We start from the raw sequence: 21,476 nt of genomic DNA on the forward strand, positions 1-21,476 counted from the left end.
TGTCTGGGGCACTGCATGTGCTCCAGTCCACTGCACTGCATTAAAATCCTTTCCATTGTCTGGGGCTGTGTGCAGGCAGTACATGTGCTGTAGTCCAGCGAACAGCTTTCCACCTAAACGGTCACTTTCGTTTTTGTAACGTTTCACAGAGCAGTTCTTTGCCACCTTCGCAACCCAGGAGCTCGAGTTATGACGACTGAAGCAGTAAACTTGAGATGTTTCAACAGGTAGCATGGTCTGCAGGCACATCCTGTGATGTGCCTTGTTATGTTTCACTGTGTTAACAATGCTGTGAAGCTGATGCATCAGGATCATAGCCACATTCATCGAGTACATGTCAAGCAGCAGGATGAAGGCACAGTGACTGTGATTTCTGCTGCCAAACAGTACACACTGCAGATACATGATGGCCAGTCTACCTGCAGCTACATCTTCTCCATTCAGACTTGGCTGCCCTGCAAATATGCTTTTGTTGTGCACAGGCATCTGGGTCTGTCTTTGGAGAGGCTTGCCTCCAAGTGCCGCTGGCGTGCATCTCAGACACCGACGACGACAGGCATGGCTGCTGCCATTGTGATTACAGAGGAACAGCCAAGGCCCCTCAGCTACAATGAAAAATACCACTTGCTTTCAGATCAATTGTACCAGCTACAACAGGCCGTTCTGCAGACTGGAACGGCATCATTCATGCGGAAACTGGACTGGCTGCGACGACAGACTCTCTGCTGGCAGCAAGGACTGGCTGATGAGATGGAGCCAATTAATTTGCCCAACAATTGCCCGGAGGCATCTTCGGATGGAGGTGGCCACGTGCTGGACATCAGTCGCGTGCCACAATCCATGGATCCTGTGCGTTTCACCCCCTGGCCTAATGATCTGATGGACCATACATATGCCTGCCTGTTCAAAGCTCCACTTCCCCCACCTGCGGTACCCTCTCCTTGCTGTTCAGTTGCACAGCCACCTGTTCCTGCACCCACCAGAGCAGTGCACATGGATACACAGCCACCTGTTCCTGCACCCATCAGAGCAGTGCACATGGACACACAGCCACCTGTTCCTGCACCCATCAGAGCAGTGCACATGGACACACAGCCACCTGTTCCTGCACCCATCAGAGCAGTGCACATGGACACACAGCCACCTGTTCCTGCACCCATCAGAGCAGTGCACATGGACACACAGCCACCTGCTCCTGCACCCATCAGAGCAGTGCACATGGACACACAGTCACCTGTTCCTGCACCCATCAGAGCAGTGCACATGGACACACAGCCACCTGTTCCTGCACCCATCAGAGCAGTGCACATGGACACACAGCCACCTGCTCCTGCACCCATCAGAGCAGTGCACATGGACACACAGTCACCTGTTCCTGCACCCATCAGAGCAGTGCACATGGATACACAGCCACCTGCTCCTGCACCCATCAGAGCAGTGCACATGGACACACAGCCACCTGTTCCTGCACCCATCAGAGCAGTGCACATGGATACACAGCCACCTGTTCCTGCACCCATCAGAGCAGTGCACATGGATACACAGCCACCTGTTCCTGCACCCATCAGAGCAGTGCACATGGATACACTGCCACCTGTTTCTGCACCCATCAGAGCAGTGCACATGGATACACTTTCACCTGTTCCTGCACCCATCAGAGCAGTGCACATGGATACACAGCCACCTGTTCCTGCACCCATCAGAGCAGTGCACATGGACACACAGCCACCTGTTCCTGCTCCCATCAGAGCAGTGCACACGGACACACAGCCACCTGTTCCTGCACCCATCAGAGCAGTGCACATGGACACACAGCCACCTGCTCTTGCACCCATCAGAGACGTGCACATGGACACATTGCCACATGTTTCTCCATTCGCCCTTGAAACAACCATGCAGAGCCTTGTGAGACTCCGCAATTGCCAGCTGCTGCCCGTCAAGCAGAGAAGGGTCAAGCACTTGGGCAACATTCAGCAAGAAAAGACTGAGCACTAAAAGAAACAAGCATGCCGTGTCCAGTGGTAGCACGAATGTGAATGCTCTTGCTGTGTACACAACCGGTGAGATGGGAGTGCAGCCACACCATTCTCCATCCTCAAAGTTGCTTTAAGGCAAAGCTAGGAAAGAGTGAAAGAAATGGAAGGTGATGCTGATAGTAGTAGGCAGGATTAAATGGGAGCGTATGGGAAGGAGCACGAGTAGCACAACCACTAGCAGAGAACAGCTGGGCTAAATGGCCTGCTTTATGTTCATAGTACAAAAGAAATGTGCTTCTTTTTCCAGCACCCTCTCATCATTCATGTTTTCCCTAAGAGCAGCATTGAACCATCATGAGATGGGGCAGTTACATCATGCTGACTCCTACAGCTGAGGTGGGTACTAAGTGATTCATTGGCGGTGTTATCAGTACATCCCTATACTGCAGAGCATAAAGCATGCTCAACAGTAATTTCATTGGAGGGAGGGAAGCTCTGACACTCATGTTCTTTCCTTATTTCCTTTCATTTAAAACGCGCCCTTGAGAAAACAACCCTTGAGACTTAAGGATGGCATTCAAGCAAAGGAGGCAGTGCAGGAGAGGACGCAAGGATGAGCTGATTCCTGCATCTGAGGTGGGTAATAAGTGTTTCATTGGCGACGTTATCAATTAGTGCCTTCACTGCAGAACTTAAAAAGGTGTGCACAACAGTAATTTCAGTGGAGGGAGGGAGGCAAGCTCTGACACGGATTTGCTTTATTTCTTTTCATGTAAAACATGCCGTCGAGAAAACAATCCTTGAGACTTAAAGTCAGCATTCAAGCAACGAAAGCAACTGGATCATGCTGCGGAGCTTGTCACGATGTGGAAAGGAACAATGCATTTATGGACGAAGTAGGAGTGCACATTGGGATGCGCTTGGGGGACATTCACCAAGAATAGACTGAGCTCAGACTCTTGTGACTTTGCCTTCTTCACATGGACAATACAGTAGTGGAATAGAGAGCCAAGCGTTCATTCAACACAAGGCTCCCCAGGAACAATCTCTTTAGCTGTGCATAGCAGAGACTCGGCCTGTCTGCCTCACGGGTATGCTGGCGACAGAACACTCATGTATCCATGCACAGCAGTGTCTCGGATGCTCAATGAACTTAACAAAACTAGTCAATAACTAAACCAAGAATTGGGGGGGGTGAAGGGGGAGAGGGGGGGGGTGAAGGGGGAGGGGGGGGGGTGAAGGGGGAGAGGGGGGGTGAAGGGGGAGAGGGGGGGGTGAAGGGGAGAGGGGGGGGTGAAGGGGGAGGGGGGGGTGAAGGGGGAGAGGGGGGGGTGAAGGGGGAGAGGGGGGGGTGAAGGGGGAGAGGGGGGGGTGAAGGGGGAGAGGGGGGGGTGAAGGGGGAGAGGGGGGGGGTGAAGGGGGAGAGGGGGGGGTGAAGGGGGAGAGGGGGGGGGTGAAGGGGGAGAGGGGGGGTGAAGGGGGAGAGGGGGGGTGAAGGGGGAGAGGGGGGGGTGAAGGGGGAGAGGGGGGGGTGAAGGGGGAGAGGGGGGGGTGAAGGGGGAGAGGGGGGGGTGAAGGGGGAGAGGGGGGGGTGAAGGGGGAGAGGGGGGGGTGAAGGGGGAGAGGGGGGGGTGAAGGGGGAGAGGGGGGGGTGAAGGGGGAGAGGGGGGGGTGAAGGGGGAGAGGGGGGGGTGAAGGGGGAGAGGGGGGGGTGAAGGGGGAGAGGGGGGGGTGAAGGGGGAGAGGGGGGGGTGAAGGGGGAGAGGGGGGGTGAAGGGGGAGAGGGGGGGGTGAAGGGGGAGAGGGGGGGGTGAAGGGGGAGAGGGGGGGGTGAAGGGGGAGAGGGGGGGGTGAAGGGGGAGAGGGGGGGGTGAAGGGGGAGAGGGGGGGGTGAAGGGGGAGAGGGGGGGGTGAAGGGGGAGAGGGGGGGGTGAAGGGGGAGAGGGGGGGGTGAAGGGGGAGAGGGGGGGGGTTGAAGGGGGAGAGGGGGGGGTTGAAGGGGGAGAGGGGGGGGTTGAAGGGGGAGAGGGGGGGGTGAAGGGGATGAAGGGGGAGGGGGGGGGTGAAGGGGGAGAGGGGGGGGTGAAGGGGGAGAGGGGGGGTGAAGGGGGAGAGGGGGGGGTGAAGGGGGAGAGTGAAGGGGGAGAGGGGGGGGTGAAGGGGGAGAGTGAAGGGGGAGAGGGGGGGGTGAAGGGGGAGAGGGGGGGGGTGAAGGGGGAGAGGGGGGGGTGAAGGGGGAGAGGGGGGGGTGAAGGGGGAGAGGGGGGGGTGAAGGGGGAGAGGGGGGGGTGAAGGGGGAGAGGGGGGGTGAAGGGGGAGAGGGGGGGTGAAGGGGGAGAGGGGGGGGGTGAAGGGGGAGAGGGGGGGTGAAGGGGGAGAGGGGGGGTGAAGGGGGAGAGGGGGGGGTGAAGGGGGAGAGGGGGGGTGAAGGGGGAGAGGGGGGGGTGAAGGGGGAGAGGGGGGGGTGAAGGGGGAGAGGGGGGGGGTGAAGGGGGAGAGGGGGGGGTGAAGGGGGAGAGGGGGGGGTGAAGGGGGAGAGGGGGGGGTGAAGGGGGAGAGGGGGGGGTGAAGGGGGAGATGAAGGGGGAGAGGGGGGGTGAAGGGGGAGAGGGGGGGTGAAGGGGGAGAGGGGGGGTGGGGGAGAGGGGGGGTGAAGGGGGAGAGGGGGGGGTGAAGGGGGAGAGGGGGGTGAAGGGGGAGAGGGGGGTGAAGGGGGAGAGGGGGGGTGAAGGGGGAGAGGGGGGGTGAAGGGGGAGAGGGGGGGTGAAGGGGGAGAGGGGGGGTGAAGGGGGAGAGGGGGGTGAAGGGGGAGAGGGGGGTGAAGGGGGAGAGGGGGGTGAAGGGGGAGAGGGGGGTGAAGGGGAGAGGGGGGTGAAGGGGGAGAGGGGGGGTGAAGGGGGAGAGGGGGGGGTGAAGGGGGAGAGGGGGGGGTGAAGAGGGAGGGGGGGGGGTGAAGGGGGAGAGGGGGGGGTGAAGGGGAGAGGGGGGGGTGAAGGGGGAGAGGGGGGGTGAAGGGGGAGAGGGGGGGTGAAGGGGGAGAGGGGGGGTGAAGGGGGAGAGGGGGGGTGAAGGGGGAGGGGGGGGGTGAAGGGGCGAAGAGGGGGAGGGGCGAAGAGGGGGAGGGGCGAAGAGGGGGAGGGGCGAAGAGGGGGAGAGCCGAAGAGGGAGAGGGGCAGGGCCGAAGAGGGAGAGGGGCAGGGCCAAAGAGGGAGAGGGGCAGGGCCGAAGAGGGAGAGGGGCAGGGCCGAAGAGGGCGAGGGGCAGGGCCGAAGAGGGCGAGGGGCAGGGCCGAAGAGGGCGAGGGGCAGGGCCGAAGAGGGCGAGGGGCAGGGCCGAAGAGGGCGAGGGGCAGGGCCGAAGAGGGCGAGGGGCAGGGCCGAAGAGGGCGAGGGGCAGGGCCGAAGAGGGAGAGGGGCAGGGCCGAAGAGGGAGAGGGGCAGGGCCGAAGAGGGAGAGGGGCAGGGCCGAAGAGGGAGAGGGGGAGGGCCGAAGAGGGAGAGGGGGAGGGCCGAAGAGGGAGAGGGGGAGGGCCGAAGAGGGAGAGGGGGAGGGCCGAAGACGGAGAGTGGAGGGGCGAAGAGGGAGAGGGGCGAAGAGGGAGAGGGGCGAAGAGGGAGAGGGGCGAAGAGGGAGAGGGGGGAGGAGCCCCCCGCACTGCTCTCACCTCCACGCGCCCCCGCGCTGCTCTCACCTCCACGCCCCCCCCGCGCTGCTCTCACCTCCACGCCCCCACCGCCCTGCTGTCCCCCTGCGCTGCTCCCTCTCCTCGCTGCTTTCCCCCCCGCGCTGCTCCCTCTCCTCGCTGCTCTCCCCCCCCGCGCTGCTCCCTCTCCTCGCTGCTCTACCCCCCGCGCTGCTCCCTCTCCTCGCTGCTCTCCCCTCTACACCCCCCCTGCGCTGCTCTCCCCTCCACACCGCCCCCCGCGCTGCTCTCCACCCCACTCCCCCACCGCGCTGCTGCCCCCCCGCGCTGCTCCCCCTCCTCGCCCCCCGCGCTGCTCTCCTCTCCGCACCTCCCTCGCGCTGCTCTCCTCTCCGCACCTCCCCCGGCGCTGCTCTCCCCTCCACTCGCCCCCCGGCGCTGCTCTCCCCTCCACTCGCCCCCCGGCGCTGCTCTCCCCTCCACTCGCCCCCCGGCGCTGCTCTCCCCTCCACTCGCCCCCCGGCGCTGCTCTCCCCTCCACTCGCCCCCCGGCGCTGCTCTCCCCTCCACTCGCCCCCCGGCGCTGCTCTCCCCTCCACTCGCCCCCCGGCGCTGCTCTCCCCTCCACTCGCCCCCCGGCACTGCTCTCCCCTCCACGCTGCTCTCCCCTCCACTCGCCCCCCGGCGCTGCTCTCCCCTCCACTCGCCCCCCGGCGCTGCTCTCCCCTCCACTCGCCCCCCCGCGCTGCTCTCCCCTCCGTGCTGCTCTCCCCTCCACGCACCCCCCACGCTGCTCTCCCCTCCACGCCCCTCCCCCGCGCTGCTCTCCCTCCACACCCCTCCCCCGCGCTGCTCAAGAGAAGATCCTTCTGCGACTGGGAATCGCCCCCCAAGCTGTTTGTCATGGAACAATGAGGCATATTAATTTCGCCACATGGACATTAAATTTCAAATTGCTGCTTGGAGGAACAGAAGGCCTGTTACAAGGACTGCCAGACCTTGGCTGGAAAAACACATTTCCGTACTAACAGACATTGAAGGCAGTGAAGCACATTCCATTCCCTAGCATGATACAGCACACAGAACCAAGACGTGGTCACATGATTAACCTGCTTGGCAAACCTGGGGGTTTCTGAACTGGACCGTTTGAACTGAAAGCCTGCAGAAAGCCGAATGCTCCTGGACTGAAGAAGACCTCCTGTCTGTCTGCCTGCTCCCACCTCTTGCTCACAAGCTTCTGAATCCACTGAAGACACATGAACCTCAAGAGAGAAAAGTCTAAAACAGCGAACGAGGTTTAAGAATAATACTGGACTCCAACGAAAAGCAAGATCTACCTACAAACAAGGACTCTACAGTGAGCTCGAAGAACCGCAACAACTCTTCAGATATTGCCTCAAATTTTTCCACTTTATTTTTCTTCTGCTCTTTTCTGTCTCTATTTGCACGTGTACATTGCGTATGCATGCTAGCGTGGGGCGCGTCGTGTATCCATAGGCATCAACCAAATTAGAGTTTAACTTTAATAAATTTCAAATTTTCTTCTTTAAACTTAAAAAAGCCTGTTTGTGCCGGTATCTTTGCCTTATAATTGGAAAGCGGTGAACAAAGACTCACCAAGGGGGAGCTAAAAACACGCTGTGTTTAAAATTTAAACCCTGTTAAAGCAAGACCAGGTGAAGACTGAAAGGGAACCCTAGACCTCTATCTCACCTGGTCTTAACACGCTACAGACAGCTACAGCCAGCAACCAGGGGACAAAAATCAACCACCACCCTTCTGCCTTCAGGAGCCCTAAGCAAAGCAAGCCAACCACCATGCACGTGACCCAGTGAAGAATTCAAGACTACAATTTCTGCTGAGGACGACTGGACGCACATGCTGTATTTAAATTCCATTTATTCCAGACTTTAATCAGCAAATCTGTTTCCCTCTGTAATCTATGTGTGTGTTTGTGACTCTCGTGTGAATGTGCAGCCTGTTTTTAGTATTTTAAATCGGGTTAGAATATTAAGCGTAATAAACTTACATCTTTCTTGTTTAAACTCAAGAAAACCTGTATGATTGGTTCTTTTGCAATCACGTTAAAGGAACAGGAGCAAACACTCACTGAGGTGGTAAGCTCAACCACTGTGTTCAGAAAGAATAAACCCTGTTGCGTTCAAATGAGAGAAGGGGCGAAAGGGGAGCCTGAGAACTGCTCCTCGCCTCACCGTAACACAATGGAAAAGTCAAGTGAGGTGGAGCTGATTGTTGGAAGCATCCATGTGAAAGCTGAGCCTTGTCTTCAGATAATGTCTCCAAGGGGCAGCATGAAGATGAGAAATAGGAGGGAGCGAGGAGAGATCCATGAGACTCCAGAGGTAACAGTGTGGGAGTGAGAGAAGAAGCCATTGAACAAGATTCGCTGGCTATCTTTGGATAGGTAAATGCAAAACCAAGAGAATTCAGTCCCACTGAGCTGCAGTGAAGGAGTGGTGTTGAAGGAGGATGTTGTGTTCAACGCTGTCAATAATTGCACTGAGTGCTGCTTGAGTGCAGTGTGTGAAGCCGAGAGTTTGGCGAGTAAGGGGGTTTGGTGAGAAAGAAAACTATAAATTCATTAAGAAAAATAAATTTAATTTAATTAACACAAGAAAGACAGCAGGCACGTGATGTGTTGCAGCTGCATGTGGGAACTCCTGGATGCCAAAGCAATCGATGGCAACTGCATCTGTAGTAAGTATCCGCAGCTTGAGGAGCTTCGCTCAGAGTTAATGAGCTGGAAGCCGATCTGCAGACATTGCAACGTATCAGGGCGGTGAAAAGTTACCTGAACATTTTGCTCCAGAAGGCAGTGACACCCTTAGGACAGGGTCTTCTGATTTGGTCAGTCAAAGGCAGGGGGATATGACTGCTAGTCAGGCAGGCAAGGGGATCGAGAAGGTGGGAGTGGAGGAGCCTCAGCCCACACAATTGAGCAACAAGTTTGAGATTCCAGCAGCTTGTATGGACAAAAGCGAGGGCTGTAGTGTGGATGAGCAGACTGACCATGGCACAGGAAGCCATTCAACTGGGTGAACTTAAACAGAGTGTAGTGGTAATAGGGCACAGTATAGTCAAGGGTATGGACACAGTTCGCTGCAGCCAAGAGGGAGAATCCAGAAGACTGTGTTGCCTGCCCGTTGCCAGGGTTCGGGATATCTGCTCAGGGCTGGAGAGGAACTGTGCATGGGAGGGGGAGGATCCAGTGATCGTGTTCCATGTAGGTATGAAAGACAAACAGGACCAAGAAAGAGGTTCTGCATAGGGAGTATGAGAAGTTAGGCACTAAATTAAAAAGCAGAACCTCAAAGGTAATAATCACTGGATTATTACCTGAGCCATGTGCAAACTGGCACAGGGTATGATTTAAACATAGAGTTGTTAGAAGATGAACAGAGATTCAGGAGGCGACAAAACAATGAGGAAAGACTGGAGATGGAGATACACACGTCTAACTCTTCACCCAGAGGTTAAACTGGCGACTTTCTGATCAAAGCCTCTCCACTGGAATACACAGGTTTCATTTCTGGTTTAATGTAATAGAAACAGTTAAACCCAGCTAACTTTGACAGAACATCCACTCTGGCGGAAAGACTGGAATCTCTGAGTTTCACCACAGGAGTCTGTTGGTTGGAAAATGCAGAAGTAGAGCAAACATTACAATATTCACCTTTGACAAAACTACTTCAGAAAATGTGACAGTCACTTCCCTTTTTATATAGAAACATAGAATATACAACACTGAAACAGGCCATTCGGCCCAACTGCTCAATGCTGGTGTTTATGCTTCATACGAGATAACTCACACCCTTCTTCATCTAACTCACTGAGCATAATGTTCTATTCCTTTCTCCCATGTGTTTACATAACTTTCCCTGAAATGCATCTTTTCTTTACAGATAGGATCAGCAAAATGGAGCTTGCCTTCACAGCGACCCTGTACAATACATGTATTGTTGTTTCTTCATCCCACTGGCCCAGCCCCACACCCGCACCCTGCTGGCCCGGCCCAGCCCAGCCCCACACCTCTCTGACATATGGACCCACAGGATGAGTGTACCCTGCCTGGCACAAGGGGGTAGGTAGAGTACTCTAGGACAATGAGCTCACACATATCTTGTCAGGCAGAAGATTGCAGAAAAGCTGTCCTGAATGTCCAGAGACTGATTCAGAGGAAGATGGTGCATAACAAAGGCCTTGACAGAGCAAGATAGCTAAATACCACAGTTAGGTTCATGAGGCAATATTACAAATCTCTACAACAACTTACATTTGTACAGCATCTTAATGTCGTAAAACATCCAATGGTGCTTCTTGAGACAGTTAGTAAACACAATTTGAAACCAAGACATATTAGGAGGCAATAGGACAGATGACCAAAAGTTTGATTAAAGAAACAGATTTTAAGGAGTGCCTTAAAGGAGGAGAAAGAGCTAGACTGGAGGAATTAGAGAATTCCAGAACTTAAGGCCCAAGCAGCTGAAGGTATGGCTGCCAATTGCAGAGCGTTGTAAGGCGGCAGCAGATTGCAGAGATAGGGAAGAATGAGGCCACAGAGAAATCTGAAGATATTAAAAATTTTAAAATCAAGGCGTTGCCGGATCGGGAACCAATGTGGTTCAGAAAGCACACAGGTAATGGGTGAATGGGACTTGATGCAAGTTTGGACACAGGCAACAGAATTTTTGATGAGCTCAGGTTTACGGAGGGTAGAAAATGGGAGGCCAGCCAGGAGAATGTAGGAATAATCAAGTCGATAGGTAACAAAGGCATGGAGGAGGGTTTCAGCAACACATTGGCTGAGGCAGGGGCAGAGACAGACGATATTATGAAGGTGGAAGTAGGCTGTATTGGTTTTGGGGCGGATATGTCGTCGGAAGCACATCGCAGGGCCGAATACATACATATTATTTACTGCCCATCCATAATCGCCCTTGGGAAGGTGTTGGAGGTGTAGATACGCTGACAGTGGTAGCGGTTTGATACAACTGAGTGGCTTGCTAGGCCATTTCAGAGAGCATTTAAGAGTGAATCACACAGCTGCGGGGCTGGAGTCACATGTAGGCCAGATCAGGTAAGGACAGCAGATTTCCTTCCCTAAAGGGAATTAATGAACCAGATGGGTTTTTACAACAACCGACAATGGTTGCATGGTTATCATTAGACAAGATTTTAACTCCAGATTTATTAATTGTATGTAAATTTCACCATCTGCCATGGTGGGATTTGAACCCATGCCCCAGAGCATTACCCTGGACTCCGGATCACTAGGCCAGTGACATTACCATGATGCCATTGCCTCCCCCTCCCACTCTCCAGTCAGTTCAGCAGATAACCTAGCCATTGCTCCATTCACCGACACTGCAAAACCACTGTTGCAGGTGGAGCCAGATCACGCTGTCCCTTCCTTTCTCTCTGGGCTCAGTCCAGTGCGCCAAGGACGTGAAACCTTCCAACCTGCTCCAGCCCTACAATTGCACATTGACCTGTTTCATTTTTCCCTCCTAATCAGCCCAGTGCACTGTGGGTGAACCTACGCAAGGACTGCAGCGGTTCAAGAAGGCAGGTTACTGCCACCTTCTCAAGGGCAATTAGCGATGGTCAATAAATGCTGGCTTTGTCAGCGACATTCGCATCCCATAAACCAAAAAAATTCCATAGATCACCAACCTGAGGCCTTGTTTTCCAGTCAGTTTCAGTTTAAAGTTAAAGTTAATTCCCTTTTGTTTCGGAGGACCAGGGACTGCTGGGCAAGTCAAAACCTATATGTTTGGGCAGTTTAAAATAACTTTCTTTTGGTTGCAGCAGCTTTTTCAGAAGCGGAGAGTGCGGAGCGAACTATCAGCTAGGAGGTCAGTTTCAGTTTAAAGTTAAAGTTAATTCCCTTTTGTTTCGGAGGACCAGGGGACTGCTGGGTAAGTCAAAACCTATATATTTGGGCAGTGGCTGAACCCGAGACACTACACGTGTAGTGTCTCCCACCCACCCTCCTCCTCTAACCAAAAAAAAAGGACTATGGTGTGTTGATAAGGTAAGCTTTTTATTTTATTTCTTCTGTATCGTGTGATTGGTAAAAATTTACTTTCTTCTTTTACTTTTTTGACTTATCTATTAATTGGTTATTTGAAAAAGACCACAGCAGAGAAGTATCAAAGTATTTAGCTCATACATTTATATAAATTAATAAAGTAATTAACTAAGTAGAGATGGCAGGGCAGGTGATGTGCTGTAGCTGTATGATGTGGGAGCCGGCTGATCCCATTGTGAAAGGCAGGGACCACATCTGCGGGAAGTGCACCCAACTCCAGCTCCTCGAAAACCGCGTTAGGGAACTGGAGCTGGATGAACTTCGGATCATTCGGGAGGCGGAGGGGGTTATTGAGAGGAGTTATAGGGAGGTAGTTACACCTCAGGTAAAAGAAGTAGGTAGATGGGTTACCGTCAGGGGAAGGAGAGGGAACCAGCAGGCAGTGCAAAGATCCCCTGTGGCCGTTTCCCTCAACAACAGGTATACCGTTTTGGATACTGTTGCAGGGGACGACTTACCAGGGGTAAGCAATGGGGTACAGGTCTCTGGCACAGAGTCTGTCCCTGTTGCTCAGAAGGGAAGGGGGAAGAGGAGCAGAGCATTAGTCATTGGGGACTCCACAGTTAGGGGAACAGATAGGAGGTTCTGTGGGAACGAGAGAGACTCGTGGTTGGTGTGTTGCCTCCCAGGTGCCAGGGTTCGTGATGTCTCGGATCGTGTTTTTGGGATCCTTAAGGGGGAGGGGGAGCAGCCCCAAGTCGTGGTCCACATAGGCACCAACGACATAGGTAGGAAGAGAGATGGGGATTTAAGGCAGAAATTCAGGGAGCTAGGGTGGAAGCTTAGAGCGAGAACAAACAGAGTTGTTATCTCTGGGTTGTTGCCCGTGCCACGTGCTAGCGAAGCGAGGAATAGGGAGAGAGAGAAGTTGAACACGTGGCTGCAGGGATGGTGTAGGAGGGAGGGTTTTGGTTTCCTGGATAATTGGGGCTCTTTCTGGGGTAGGTGGGACCTCTACAAACAGGATGGTCTTCACCTGAACCAGAGGGGTACCAATATCCTGGGAGGGAGATTTGCTAGTGCTCTTCGGGGGGGGTTTAAACTAATTCAGCAGGGGGATGGGAACCTAAATTGTAGTTCCAGTGTACAGGATGTTGAGAGTAGTGAGGTCAGGGATAAGGTTACAAGGACGCAAGAGGGCACTGGCAAGCAAAACCTTGGTTTAAAGTGTGTCTACTTCAACGCCAGGAGCAACCGGAATAAGGTGGGTGAGCTTGCAGCATGGGTTGGTACCTGGGATCTCGATGTTGTGGCCATTTCGGAGACATGGGTAGAGCAGGGGCAGGAATGGATGTTGCAGGTTCCGGGATTTAGATGTTTCAGTAAGAACAAAGAAGATGGTAAAAGAGTGGGGGGTGTGGCATTGTTAATCAAGGAGAGTATTACAGCGGCAGAAAGGACGTTTGAGGACTCGTCTACTGAGGTAGTATGGGCCGAGATTAGAAACAGGAGAGGAGAGGTCACCCTGTTGGGAGTTTTCTATAGACCTCCGAATAGTTCCAGAGATGTAGAGGAAAGGATAGCGAAGATGATTCTCGACAGGAGCGAGAGTAACAGGGTAGTTGTTATGGGGGACTTTAACTTTCCAAATATTGACTGGAAATATTATAGTTCGAGTACTTTAGATGGGTCAGTTTTTGTCCAGTGTGTGCAGGAGGGTTTTCTGACACAGTATGTAGACAGGCCAACCAGGGGCGATGCCACATTGGATTTGGTACTGGGTAATGAACCTGGCCAGGTGTTAAGATTTAGATGCAGGTGAGCACTTTGGTGATAGTGATCACAATTCGGTTAGGTTTACCTTAGAGATGGGCAGGGACAGGTATATACCGTAGGGCAAGGATTATAGCTGGGGGAAAGGAAATTATGATGCGATTAGGCAAGATTTAGGATGCGTAGGATGGGGAAGGAAACTGCAGGGGATGGGCACAATCGAAATGTGGAGCTTATTCAGGGAGCAGCTACTGCGTGTCCTTGATAAGTATGTACCTGTCAGGCAGGGAGGAAGTTGTTGAGTGAGGGAGCCGTGGTTTACTAAAGAAGTTGAAGCGCTTGTCAAGAGGAAGAAAGCGGCTTATGTTAGGATGAGACGTGAAGGCTCAGTTAGGGCGCTTGAGAGTTACAAGCCAGCCAGGAAGGATCTAAAGGGAGAGCTAAGAAGAGCGAGGAGAGGACACGAGAAGTCATTGGCAGATAGGATCAAGGAAAACCCGAAGGCTTTCTATAGGTATATCAGGAATAAAAGAATGACTAGAGTTAGATTACGGCCAATCAAGGATAGTAGTGGGAAGTTGTGTGTGGAATCAGAGGAGATAGGGGAAGCGTTAAATGAATATTTTGCGTCAGTATTTACAGTAGAGAAAGAAAATGTTGTCGAGGAGAATACTGAGATACAGACGACTAGGCGAGATGGGATTGAGGTTCACAAGGAGGAGGTGTTAGCAATTTTGGAAAGTGTGAAAATAGATAAGTCCCCTGGGCCAGATGGGATTTATCCGAGGATTCTCTGGGAAGCCAGGGAGGAGATTGCAGAGCCTTGGTCCTTGATCTTTATGTCATCATTGTCGACAGGAATAGTGCCGGAAGACTGGAGGATAGCAAATGTTGTCCCCTTGTTCAAGAAGGGGAGTAGAGACAGCCCTGGTAATTATAGACCTGTGAGCCTTACTTCGGTTGTGGGTAAAATGTTGGAAAAGGTTATAAGAGATAGGATTTATAATCATCTTGAAAAGAATAAGTTCATTAGAGATAGTCAGCACGGTTTTGTGAAGGGTAGGTCGTGCCTCACAAACCTTATTGAGTTTTTTGACAAGGTGACCAAACAGGTGGATGAGGGTAAAGCCGTGGATGTGGTGCATATGGATTTCAGTAAGACGTTTGATAAGGTTCCCCACGGTAGGCTATTGCAGAAAATACGGAAGTATGGGATTGAAGGTGATTTAGTGCTTTGGATCAGAAATTGGCTAGCTGAAAGAAGACAGAGGGTGGTGGTTGATGGCAAATGTTCATCCTGGAGTTTAGTTACTAGTGGTGTACCGCAAGGATCTGTTTTGGGGCCACTGCTGTTTGTCATTTTTATAAATAACCTGGAAGAGGGTGTAGAAGGGTGGGTTAGTAAATTTGCGGATGACACGAAGGTCGGTGGAGTTGTGGATAGTGCCGAAGGATGTTGTAGGGTACAGAGGGACATAGATAGGCTGCAGAGCTGGGCTGAGAGATGGCAAATGGAGTTTAATGCGGAAAAGTATGAGGTGATTCACTTTGGAAGGAGTAACAGGAATGGGAAGATTCTTGGTAGTGTAGATGAACAGAGAGATCTTGGTGTCTAGGTACATAAATCCCTGAAAGTTGCCACCCAGGGCTGTTAAGAAGGCATCTGGTGTGTTAGCTTTTATTAGTAGGGGGATATAGTTTTGGAGCCACGAGGTCATGCTGCAGCTGTACAAAACTCTGGTGCGGCCGCAACTGGAGTATTGCGTGCAGTTCTGGTCACCGCATTATAGGAAGGATGTGCAAGCTTTGGAAAGGGTGCAGAGGAGATTTACTAGGATGTTGCCTGGTATGGAGGGAAGGTCTTACGAGGAAAGGCTGAGGGACTTGAGGTTGTTTTCGTTGGAGAGAAGGAGGAGGAGAGGTGACTTAATAGAGACATATAAGATAATCAGAGGGTTAGATAGGGTGGATAGTGAGAGTCTTTTTCCTCGGATGGTGATGGCAAACATGAGGGGACATAGCTTTAAGTTGAGGGGTGATAGATATGGGACAGATGTCAGAGGTAGTTTCTTTACTCAGAGAGTAGTAGGGGCGTGGAACGCCCTGCCTGCAACAGTAGTAGACTCGCCAACTTTAAGGGCATTTAAGTGGTCATTGGATAGACATATGGATGAAAATGGAATAGTGTAGGTCAGATGGTTTCACAGGTCGGCGCAACATCGAGGGCCGAAGGGCCTGTACTGCGCTGTAATGTTCTATGTTCTATGTCTGCAGCCTAAAATTTTATACTGCCTTTCTAAACAGATTTCCAACATTGTTACAGTATTCAACCATGACAATTTTCTACTCAAATTTCCTTCCCAGAGCTTATACCACCCAGTTCTTCTCTCTGGTACTGGGGAGGTAACTTACAATTCGGGACCTCTCAGGGCTGTAGAAGAGTTTGTCTAATCCCCTGACTAGAATCTCCCACCACTATTGCTCTCCTATTCTTGTACCCCATTTGTCTCTCACCCTGCCCTACTTGGGGTGGCGTCCTGATTCCTGGGGTCACAATGTTGCTCAGGGAGACCCTGCTCTGAGTCACTGTCTATATCTACCTTAAGTCCCCAAAACCACAGTTCCAGTGCTCAGGGCTCCCTCCACCTGTAACTAAGATGTCCCTCTAGATGGTCACTCACAGCCCTCTTTCTACTCAGCCCCTCTCCTGTTGCTTCCACCTGTGTGAGGTGCAGGTTCTTGTTCGAGATGTGCATCCTTTGTCAGAATAAAACCTATATTTTAAAGAACTCTGTGACCGTACCGGTATCCATTTTCATTCTTTTTGGAGATGTTGAATCTTCTCCCCTGTTGGAAGCTTCTTGAACTTCAGCCATGACGGTGACAGACGTTCGCAGATTCTGATCCTCTGTAGTAAATACAATATTGACAAGTGAATTAGATGAAATTATTACAATCAGAAAGAGAACGTTGCCTTATTAAGCACATCAGTCCTTCTTCCCCAATCAGTACAACAGCTATTAGCTGTGATCATGTATTTCCTGATCAACTCTCCATGTCACGTGTGACATTCAGTTGGCCAGTGAAAACAAGTCAGTCCCGCTGATCTCCACAACCCAGTTCTAGATGGGGTCCCGTCGGTCGAGACTTCGCACTGAGAGGGCCCATTCCTAAAATGAAAATACTCTGAAGGGAAAACTTGAGCGGTTGATGATTGATGACTCAGAGAAGCAAAGGAAGAAATAGTGGAGGCTCTGAACATAATTTTCCAATCCTCTCTGACTACAGTTGTTTTTAGTTTTAGAGATACAGCACTGAAACAGGCCCTTGGGCCCACCGAGTCTGTGCCGACCATCAACCACCCATTATATACTAATCCTAATCTAATCCCATATTCCTACCACATCCCCACCTGTCCCTCTATTTCCCTACCACCTACCTATACTAGGGGCAATTTATAATGGCTAATTTACCTACCAACCTGAAAGTCTTTTGGCTTGTGGGAGGAAACCGGAGCACCCGGAGAAAACCCACGCAGACACAGGGAGAACTTGCAAACTCCACACAGGCAGTACCCAGAATTGAACCCGGGTCGCTGGAGCTGTGAGGCTGCAGTGCTAACCACTGCGCCGCCCCGCACAGTGTGGTGCCAGAAGACTTGAGGACAGTGACGTACAATTGTTAAAAAGGGAGAAAGGGACAGACCGAGTAATTAAAAGGCCAGTCAGCCTTACCGTGGTAGCTGGAAATTAATTAGAAAGAATTTTGAGGAGTAGAATGAATCTTGATTTAGAAAGGCACAAATTAATCAAAGACAATCAGCATGGATTAGTTAAGGAAAGCTCATGTCTAAATAACATGACTGAATTTATGAAGGAGGTAACAAGGAGCGCTGGTGAGGGTGGTGCATTTGATGTAGTCTACATAGATTTTAGCAAGGCTTTTGATAAAGTTCCACATAGCAGACTGCTCACCGAAGTAAAAGCCCATGGGATCCAAGGCAAAATGGCAAGTTGGATCCAAAATGGGCTCAGAGGCAGGAAACAAAGGCTAATGGGTGTTTGTGTGACTGGAAGGCTGTTTCACTGGGGTTCGGCAGAGCTCAGCACTACGTCCCTTGCTTTTTGTGGTATATATTGTTACAAGGGTTTTATTTTTGTACTAAAATCTTATAATTGTGTATTTTAAAAAACTGAAAAATAAAGGATTTCCAGTGGACATGGACACCTGCAAATAGCTGAAATTTTTGAATGTTGACTTTGTTTACAATAGGAAAACAAGCAGTTTCAAAGAAGCCAGCCAGGGATTTCTGACCGCCTCAGAGCAACACTTTGAATGACCAGGGAAACTCTATGACTGGCCACGTGATTGGATCAGGAAGGTTTCCTTCACTTTGGATCCTTTTAAAAACCAGTGAGTTGGACAAAGAGCAGGCATTTGAAATTTGTTTTATGACCTGGCTGGAGATCAAAGTGGAAGACCCAGAAAAAGACCTATCGCTGTAAAGGAAACTTGCACCTCTTGAAAAGAAGCCCTGTATTTGAAAGGCGGCAGATTCTTATTGCCTCCTGTATCTGAAGAATTCCTGCATCCAGTGTGATTCCTGTTACCTTCTGCGTTTTGGGAGATCCTGGAACCTGAAGAAAGTTTCTACTGCTATACGTCCTAAGCAGACCTACACTCCTGCTGAAAGACCTATGTGACACCTGCTGTAGTCGAATTGCCTTGAATGCCTACCTATCACAGACTGTTCATCAACCTCACCTGGAGACACCTGGAGTGGCATCCGACTACTCGACTCTGACACCTTACCCAACTGAAGAATTTCCGACCAGAACATGACAAACTGAATTATTTTATTATTCCTTTTTTTCCTATGTAACAGCCGTAAACCAAAATCCTGTTTTCCCCAGTTAACCATTTTTTTCAAAATATGTGTGTGCGTGCATGTGGGCTAGGGAAATAAGGTGCTTTTCATATACATAGATTTACCTCACTAATGGTTAAAACTTACTTTGTTCCAATAAATAGTGAATGTTGTTGTTTAAAGAAATCTGGTTGGTGTGCTTTATTCTAGGGGACAATTAGTGTGTCTAATTTTGCTATTCTTCGGTAGGTGAGAAAACTTATTGATATGCTGTGATCCATGGAGAAGTGGGACTGAATTAACAGTGCATTTCTCCCAGCTTGATCGTAACAATATCAATTATTTGGACTTGAATGTAGAGGGTATGATTAAGAAGTCTGCAGTCAATGCAAAAATTGACTGTTGTTGACAATGAAGGAAAGCTGTAGACTGAAGGAAAATATCAATGGACTAGTCAGGTCAGTGGAACAGTGGCAAATGGAGTTCAATCCAGAGAAGTGTGAGGGAATGCATATAGGGAAGGCCAACAAGACAGGGAATACACAATAAATGGTAGGATACTGAGATACGTTGAGGAACAGAGGGACCTTGAAGTGAATATCCACAGATCTTTGAAGGCACCTGGACAAGTAGATAAGGTGGTCAAGAAGGCAGACCGAACACTTACATTCTATGCATTGGCTAATAAAGGCAAGAGCTGGGAGGTTATTGCTAAAATTTATAAAACACCAGTTAGGTCACAGCTGAAGTACCACGTTAGTTCTAGTCACTGCACTATAGGACAGATATGATTGCACTAGAGAGGGTATAGAGGATTTTTAAAAATTCATTCATGGGATGTGGTCATCGCTGGTCAGGCCAGCATTTATTGCCCATCCCTATTTGCCCTTGAGAAGGTGGTGGTGAGCTGCCTTCTTGAACTGCTACAGTCCATGTGGGGTAGGTACATCCACAGTGCTGTTAAGAAGGGAGTTCCAGGATTTTGACCCAGCGACGATATAGTTCCAAGTCAGGATGGTGTGTGACTTGGAGGGGAACTTGCAGGTGGTGGTGTTCCCATGCATTTACTGCCCTTGTCCTTCCAGTTGGTAAAGGTCGCGGGTTTGGAAGATGCTATCTCAGGAGCCTTGGTGCGTGGTGGGAGTGAATGTTTGTAGATGGGTTGCCAATCAAGCGGGCTGCTTTGTCTTGGATGGTGTCAAGCTTCTTATGTGTTATTGGAGCAGCACCTGTCCAGGCAAGTGGAGAGTATTCCATCACACTCCTGACTTGTGCCTTGTCGATGGTGGACAGGCTTTGGGGAGTCAGGAGATGAGTTATTTGCTGCAGGATTCCTAGCCTCTGAACTGCTCATGTAGCCATGGTATTTATATAGGCTACTCCAGTTCAGTTTCTGGGCAATGGTAGCCCCTAGGATATTGATAATGGGGGATTCAGCGATGCTAATGCCATTGAATGTCAAGGGGAGATGGTTAGATTCTCTCTCGTTGGAGATGGTCATTAACGAGGATGCTGCCTGGACTAGAGAATTTTAATTATCAGGGAAGACTGGATAAACTGGAATTGTTTTGTTTATAACAGAGGAGGCAGAGGGGAGACTTGATTGAAGTGTATATATTTACGAGGGGTCTAGATAGAGTCGACAGGAAGACCTTACCCCCCTTGGTTGAGGGGGCCACAACCAAATTGAGGCCAAGAGGTAGGAGGTGTAGAGCGGATTTGAGCAGAAATATTTTCACCCAGAGGATGGTGGGGATCGGGAACTCTCTGCTTCAAAAGACGGTAGAGGCAGAAACCCTCATAACAATTTAAAAAGTACTTGATATGCATTTGAAGTGCCATGACCGACAGGGCTATGGACCAAAAGCTGGGAAGTGGGATTAGGCTGGATGGCTATTTGTCCTCGACAAGAATATGACTGGCTGAATGGCTTCCATCCATGTTATAAATTTCTATGATTAATTAAATGATCCTTCATTTGGGTTTACAGTCTGATGATACTTCATTATTTTTATTCACAGATTTATTTATCTATTTAGAGATACAGCACTGAAACAGGCCCTTCGGCCCACCGGGTCTGTGCCGACCAACAACCACCCATTTATACTAATCCTACATTAATCCCATATTCCCTACTACATCCCCACCATTCTCTTACCACCTACCTACACTAGGGGCAATTTACAATGGCCAATTTACCCATCAACCTGTAAGTCTTTGGCTGTGGGAGGAAACCGGAGCACCCGGCGGAAACCCACGCGGTCACAGGGAGAACTTGCAAACTCCGCACAGGCACTACGCAGAACTGAACCCAGGTCGCTGGAACGGTGAGGCTGCAGTGCTAACCACCCAATTTATGTTTAGTATTTTTGACTTGTTGAGGTTTGATATTAAATTCAGGTATTTGTGAATGTAATGTCTATCCATATGCACAATATATAGCTGGGTCTGATTCTTTGGTATCTATGGGCAGTGACATTGTCGTGTGTTCCTGGAGATGCTTCTATTTGGTTGGTGCTTCTATTTGAATATATTTACCATATCTCTCATGGTGTCAGCATCTGACTATTGAGCAATGCAGGAGGTGAGGACATTTACCACTGTCCTACGAATATTAATAGTAATGCATAAGGACATAAATTGTGTAACTTTAAACTTAAGTTTACGAAAGGTGAGAGAAAAGCAACTCCAGGGAGCCTGAGGAAAATTGAATCTACAGTTGCTAAAAGAATGACTGAGGATATCAGCAGCAGATGGCCTGAAACAGGGTGAAGATGGCAAATGTTACGGAGGTGGAAGAGGAGAATATCGAGTTGGAAGGTCAGCTTGCTGTCAAAAAGAAGAATGAGATTGTGAACAGTCTGGTTCATTCCTAAACATTAGCTGGGATGTGGATGGAATCACTGGAGAGGGAACAGAACTGATAGCAGTGAATATGTCTTCAGTCTTTCCAATGTTTAATTGGAGAAACATGGAGCCCATCTGAGACTGGATGACAGACAAGCAGTGTGAAAAAGCAGAGGCAATGGAAGAGTTGAGAGGTGGAGCTCAGTGTTTATAGGGTCACAGAGTCACAACAGCATAGGAGGAGATCATTCAGCCCAACGAGTCCATGCCGGCTCTTGTAGAGTCATCAGTGCAATTCCCTGCTCTACTCCCGTGACC

At 50.6% G+C, this 21,476-nt stretch overlaps 1 protein-coding gene across 4 annotated transcripts in view; it reads right to left on the bottom strand.

The window, feature by feature from the left end:
* Window positions 1–21,476, bottom strand: part of LOC137385137 (NACHT, LRR and PYD domains-containing protein 3-like) — a 130,287-nt gene that overhangs the window by 50,128 nt on the left and 58,683 nt on the right. For all 4 annotated transcript variants that reach the window (XM_068059989.1, XM_068059985.1, XM_068059987.1 and 1 more), the window contains exon 2: window positions 16,248–16,352. In XM_068059989.1, coding sequence (XP_067916090.1) covers window positions 16,248–16,320 — 73 coding nt within the window. In that variant the 5' untranslated portion in view covers window positions 16,321–16,352. The remainder of the gene's footprint in view (window positions 1–16,247; window positions 16,353–21,476) is intronic.

This window comes from Heterodontus francisci, chromosome 28 (genome assembly GCF_036365525.1).
Source record: "Heterodontus francisci isolate sHetFra1 chromosome 28, sHetFra1.hap1, whole genome shotgun sequence".
Lineage (NCBI taxonomy): Eukaryota > Metazoa > Chordata > Chondrichthyes > Heterodontiformes > Heterodontidae > Heterodontus > Heterodontus francisci.